At 35.3% G+C, this 6,666-nt stretch overlaps 1 protein-coding gene across 1 annotated transcript; it reads right to left on the bottom strand.

The window, feature by feature from the left end:
• ndufa2 (NADH:ubiquinone oxidoreductase subunit A2) lies at nt 1-5,821 on the bottom strand. Its single transcript, XM_056447086.1, has 3 exons — nt 5,668-5,821; nt 4,878-4,984; nt 1-165 (listed from the first exon to the last, which is right to left on the bottom strand). Exons 1-3 carry the CDS (start codon nt 5,772-5,774, stop codon nt 74-76), a joined length of 306 nt encoding a protein of 101 aa, XP_056303061.1. The 5' UTR covers nt 5,775-5,821; the 3' UTR covers nt 1-73.
• Between the last annotated feature and the right edge of the window lie 845 nt (nt 5,822-6,666).

Raw genomic sequence — 6,666 nt, 5'->3', positions numbered from 1 at the left:
TCTTTAGAATATACATTTATTCTCAGTTTGGGACACAATCAACATTTACATCTTTTTACATCAGAAGGGTCACTCAGGGCTTTGCATTGACGACTGTTTCCAGTGCTTTGGCCACCTGTTCAGCGCTCATGTTGTCCAGTGAAACACTGTGTTCCTTACCAAAACCTGAAGTGGAGAGATGCATCATTACACATATGACAACTAGGCATGGGACGATAACCGTCTTCAAGGTATACAGCGGTTTGGAAAAGTCAAGGTTTTAAAACCAAGTCAAGGTTTTTCTGTAATACCGTTCCTAAGGTGTGTGTAAAAAATTAATTTACATTTTTAAAAAGTTTTTAAGACAACAGTATCTCCAGCAGAAAATTTTAAATGGTAATGAAATCTGTGTTTTTAAAACTAATGAAGACAGAAGTCAACGATTAATTTTCATTATTTATCCTGACATGTTTACTGCTCCAAAATAATATAAAACTTAAAAAAATAATAAAAGATATTGTTTTCAATGGGGATAATAAGTTAGTTTTATACCCAGACATTTAAAAAGACTATATTTTAGAGCAGTAATCACAATACTATGAAACCGTGATATTTTATCCAAGGTTATCATACTGTCAGAATCTTATACCAGCCTATGCCTAATGACAACTTGCTTTAGTTATGCTTGTTTAAAGGGGTTAAATCAACCAAAAATGAATATTCTGTTATTAATTATTCACCCTCATGTCGTTCCAAACCCCTGAGGCCTTCAGCTACCTTCAGATCACAAATAATACATTTCAGATGAAATCTGAGAGCTTCATCATCCTCCATTTTCAGCAATGGTCCAGTGATGTTAGGTCTGTCACGATATCTATTTTTGTTGTATGATATATATATAGCACCAAATTATATTGCGATAAACAATGTTATTGTCATTTTAAGACTATTTTATGCCATTATAATATAATAGCATCATAATGCAAGTACACTCTTCAAAAGACACATCCTTTTATTCTTAAAGAGCCCATTTTATACATGAAATAGGGTCATATTTAGGTTGTAAGGGTCTCCAACAAGAGTCTAATCTGCATGCAAGGTCAAACAACACTTTGATGGTCTTATAATCTGCATTTAGTTTTACATAATTATTCCAGCGACTCCCATATGAATCGTTCAGCGATTCATTTGTTCCCAAACCCCTCCTCAGCGCGAAGCTAATCTGCGCTGATTGGACTGATGACAGCCTGCTGCGATTGGTCGACGACACCGACAGGCTTCAGTGCGAGACAGAGTGAAATGCCCAGCTGCTAATCAACAATATAAAAGTAGTCACAGTGCATACACGCTTCATAGTGGATTTTGGCTGCCAGTGGGTGAATGTAAACACAGACGATGGACTAGAAAATACTGACGACTAACTATTTTATCAAGCAAAAAGTCCAAGAACTGGCGAGGAGATCTCCTAGCCCTTCACAGTCTACCAGCTCTTTCACGAAACACCTAATGACTCGTTATCAAGACGACTCGTTTGAAGCACTATGAGTCGACTCCTTTATAGAGGAATCAATAGTTTTAAACACTGTACACTTACAGATTTGAGCCTTAGCTGGATATTTCACTTCACTTAGAGCTGTGTTACACACTACATGGAAGGGCATTTTCAAAAACCCATAATATGGGCTCTTTAAGATTACTTCATTTATTATAGTCATTGTAACTATTTAATAATGAGGCATTGGAATAAGAATGTGAAAATGCAGATCCTAAATAGGGTTGGGTTGATAGACGATGCCATCGTCCATCGCAGATAGAAATCATGATGTCTCGACGGTCTAATTATAGTTGTTAAACGTGATGTTTAATTCATCTTGTCTCTATCTAACGAATCTTCACTCTTTTGAATCGATCAGGTAACGTGTCAGTGCCAGTACACTGCTTCAATCTTTCGCTTTCACACTTGTACTTGTGTAGACTGTTGATTGGTTCCTGTTGGTTGTGCAGCTTTTTTACCAACCAAGTTTATCGACGCCATCATGCTCAGACACACTCTCCCAATTCAAAACTAGATTAAAGACCTATCTGTTCAGTAAAGCATACACTTAGTGCACCACTTAGGGGGCTTCCACACTGGTTCTGCATCTTGTTTATATACACTATGAACAGCAGCTACGCTAATTATTTTCTTTATTCTCCATTTCCACCTGGGGATACTCTTCCCGAGGCCCCCAGACTATGCAGAGTCACTGATTCGATCCAAGACCAACGACGAGATGATCCCAAGGTTTCCATATCCTGGACCAGGCCGAATCCTGAGCAGCTGCTGTGATGGTCATGGAGGAGTGGAGAACATGAGACTGATTCCTGTGACGCTCCAGAGACAGACGAGTCTTCGCTGAGGCCAGCTTCCAGCCTCCGCCACTGAGACTGCAGCTCTGCACAAGACGTTTGGCCAGCGGAGAAATTAAAATGGTCGTGCCCAACTGAGCCTGGTTTCTCTCAAGGTTTTTTTTCTTCACTTCCGCCTTTAGTGAAGTTTTTTTCCCTCTCCGCTGTCACCACTGGCTTGCATGGTTCGGGATCTGTAGAGCTGCGCATCGTTGGATTTGCTCTTCAGTATTTGGACTCTCAGTAGTGATTATTAAACCACACTGAACTGAGCTCAACTGAACTGAACTTAAACACTACAAACTTAACTACACTGTTCCTATTTACTGTGACCTTTTATGTGAAGCTGCTTTGACACAATCTACATTGTATAAGCGCTACACAAATAAAGGGGAATTGAATTGAATTATAACGACACAGATCATATTTTCATAAATAATTAATTCAGTGCCACCTAAGATGATGATGATGATGCCATTGTCCATCACAATATTTCACATAACACATCGTATGACAATGATAAGCCTAATATTTATGTTTAAAATCGATCTTAAGCATTATATCGAAACCCTAAAAGACACAAAAAACAAAAATGCTATAAGAATGCATGCAATTTTAGAATCCTTTTCTTATACAATTTTTTTTGTAGTTTCTAGATCACCTGTAATTTTATTTTATTACATTTTTTTCCCTACTAATTTGTTCCTTTGACGTGAAAAAATGTAAGCATAGTTTTCCTAATTTTTTGTATGCTATTGTTCTTGTTATGCAATAAAAAAATACAAAATAAATAAATAAATAGACATCGTACGATGCCAAATTGGTCGACATCGCCCAACCCTAATCCTAAATAAATAATAATAAATGTTAACAAAAAAAGTGCAAGGTTAAAAGTAACAGATGCTGCGATATCTGCTTCCAGATCTATTGTCAGTCGTCTGGCATCCACATGAAAATATACTATAGTAATTTATAGTAAATACTACAGTGTTTACCCATTGTGACACTGACAGCTCCGATAGAGATGTTGCAGAATCTGCTAAAACGTTGCTGGAATTGATTTTATGTATGGGCGTTATATACTGCATGACTAGAAAAGATTGAGCTCATGTCCGTGTGTTGTGCAATAAGCCCATATATTGATTACTGTGACAGGCCAAGTAAACGCTGCTCCAACTCAACACACATGCTGGAGATTCACAGCTGGTTACAGAAGTGACTTTATAGAATAATAATTGTGTGTTTGATTATGGGAAAAATCTCAATCACAACTATTCAAAACGATTACAGTTAAAGTCAATTTAATTGTTTTTTATTTAAATATTTCCCAAATGATGTTTAACAGAGCAAGACATTTTTCACAGTATTTCCTATAATATTTTTTCTTCTAGAGAAAGTCTTATTTGTTTTATTTCGGCTAGAATGAAAGCAGGTTTAAATATTTTAAACCTATTTTAAGGTCAATGTTATTAGCCCCTTTAAGCTATATATATTTTTGATTGTCTGAAGAAGAAACAACCGTTATACAATCACTTGCCTAATTACCCTAATTAAGCCTTTGGGTCACACTTTAATCTGAATGCTTGTATTTTGAACAATATGCAGTCAACATAGCAAAGAAACGAAATCAGTTATTAGAAATGAGTTATTAAATCTGTTATGTTTAGAAATGTGTTGAAGAAAAATCAGAAATTGGGGGGAAAGGGTCACTAATAATTCTGACTTCAACCGTGTATATATACAGTTATTTTCCTCCCTGTAAATAAGGAAAAGGAAATAAATACAATAGAAAATATGAAAATCTGAAAAAAAAAATTATTAAAAATATGAAAAACTGTGCTTTAAGCATCTTCACTGTAAGAAAAACACTTTAATTATCGCTCCAGCAGTCCGTCAGTCAAGAGCAGTGAGGGATTTTCTCCTTTTGTTGTTTGATTCATGATTAAAACAGTCTGCAGCTGGAATATTGCGTGCTGTCACTTTAAGAGCAGCGCGGTTCTGATTTATGGTTTCTCTTTCACATGTCTTTTAATTCTCAACTCGTTTGTTTATTACACAAATGAGGGTTAATATGAATAAACACTAAACACCGCGTTTTGACACACATCTGCATGTTTTTGACCATTAAAGTGCTCACATTACAATGACTTTAGATGTGTGTGCTCTGTTCGTCTCTGAGGCTGAGCGGGCGCACACACACAACAGCATGCGATCTCTTTCGCGCTTTTAAAAACATCAATGATTCGAATGTACATGAATGAATGATGCGCATCTCATGCTGCAAACGACTGCATTTTCACCTGAAACTGAGCTTTGCAGAGCAACAGATGTGTGGAAAAGGGAGCGGGATACGATGCAGTAATCGCTTCATCTCGATTCATGTTTTATCATAATCGTTAGAACCCGAAACTGAATTTTCAATTAATTGCACAGCCATAAGCCATAGTGAGTAATTAATAACAGAATTTTTCATTTTTGAGTGAACTATCCCTTTAGGTGTGTTTTCATACCATATCGAGCCCAAAGCACGGGCTGAACTCCAGAGCACTCTCGGATCAGGATGGGGAACTGAGGGTTTGCCTTCTTCAGAGTCACATAATGCTGCTCAATGAAGTCCCTATAATAACAACAAACATCAATAATTACAAAGCATAAGAAAATATCAGAAAACTAGAAGAGAGAGACACACACACACACGCACACGCACGCACGCACACACACACACATTTAGATTATTATAAATGAATCATTGTAAATATGCTGATTATTTCTCATTCATTTTCTTTTCGGCTTAGTCCCTTTATTAACCACAGTTAATATATATTGTATAATAACAGTGAGGTAAAGTTGGTTATATACTCACACATTCGGACTTTGATGTTCACTAAAACACTATAGCAGAATTTAAAAGACTAATAGAGATTTATTATAATGATGTACTATTATGAGCACAACTTGTGGCACGATATCTATGTTGTTTACCATGATACATTACGTATTGTGTCTAAAATCGCATGTGAGAAGACTTCGAAACAACATTAGCACTATTTAATTGACTGTCAACAATGTTGTACTTTGATAGTCATTGACTGATATTATGACTTTACTATTTAGAATACTTTAATGAAATTATATTAAGGTGAAAGTCTGAATGTGTGAAAATAAAACCAACTTTACCTCAATTATAATAACCGCATTCGGACAACATTAATAACGCTCCTGAATATTTGTTCAGGTGACGCACAGAGGACAGTTCCTCTCCTTTATTCTCACACACAGTAGGAGCGGTCAGTACTGCACCTGGTGCCCTGGCTGGCGGCTGAGATCTGGCATAAATGCAGGCGAATTTCACGCAGGTTTTTTGACAAGTTTGAGCCGATTCCTCGAACCACCGCTGCGGCCGCCATGACTGTCACCTTCACCGGAGGAAGTGCTCTTCTTCTGCTGCTGTTTGCTGGAAAACGCTCTGCATTTGATCCACCGCCACCTACTGGAAACTGGGGTAACGTGTAGAAGGGATACAGCTGACGAATACTCACCTGATACTCATGCATATTTCTTTTGTGACGCTGTACAACAATTAATATTATTATTATTTACATTGTGAGTGTTGGGTTTAGGGTTGGGGTAGGCGTTAGTAAAGTATTTAATAAATAATATGAAAATATTTTATATACTGTGAGGGGTATATGGAGGACAAACCTATAAAAACAATAAACAAATAAATACGCAAATAAATAAATAAATAAATAAATACACAAATTCCAGCATAAATATATAAATACACAAATAAATAAACAAATGTATATATATATATAAATACACAAGTTCCTGCATAAATAAAATATTAAATACATAGATAAATATGCAAATAAATAAATACATGTACATATAAATCTACAAATTCCTGCATAAATAAAACAATATTTAAAGAAATACGCAATAAATAAATAAATTTATACATTTATAAATAAACAAATTACTGCATAAATAAACAATAATTAAATAAATACGCAAATAAATAAATAAATGAATAAATAAATACACAAATTACTGCATTAATAAAACAATAAATGAATAAAAACGCAATTAAATAAACAAACAAATGTATATATAAATCTACAAACTCCTGCATAAATAAATATAGAAATAAATAATAGTGCGGTGTGAAAGGGGGAAAAATCTAATTTCAGTTCAGTTTAATTTTCTTATTCCCCAACATCCGTGTAATTCATTAAATTATTAATCTGTCCACACTATATTATATATATATATTTATGCAGGATTTTGTGTTAAAAA

Source organism: Danio aesculapii, chromosome 21, assembly GCF_903798145.1.
Source record: "Danio aesculapii chromosome 21, fDanAes4.1, whole genome shotgun sequence".
Classification (NCBI taxonomy): Eukaryota; Metazoa; Chordata; class Actinopteri; order Cypriniformes; family Danionidae; genus Danio; species Danio aesculapii.
The sequence above is the reverse complement of the archived record's forward strand: the minus strand, read 5'-3'. Positions and strand labels throughout refer to the sequence as shown.

Bases quoted from the DNA above. Each gene is read 5' to 3' on its own strand.
- ndufa2 (XM_056447086.1), bottom strand. From the start codon at position 5,774: ATGGCGGCCGCAGCGGTGGTTCGAGGAATCGGCTCAAACTTGTCAAAA. The intron at 4,985-5,667 runs GTGCAGTACTGA...TTGTTATTATAG, and splicing joins GCCGCCAGCCAGGGCACCAG to GGACTTCATTGAGCAGCATT. The intron at 166-4,877 runs GTATGAAAACAC...TCTCCACTTCAG, and splicing joins CGTGCTTTGGGCTCGATATG to GTTTTGGTAAGGAACACAGT.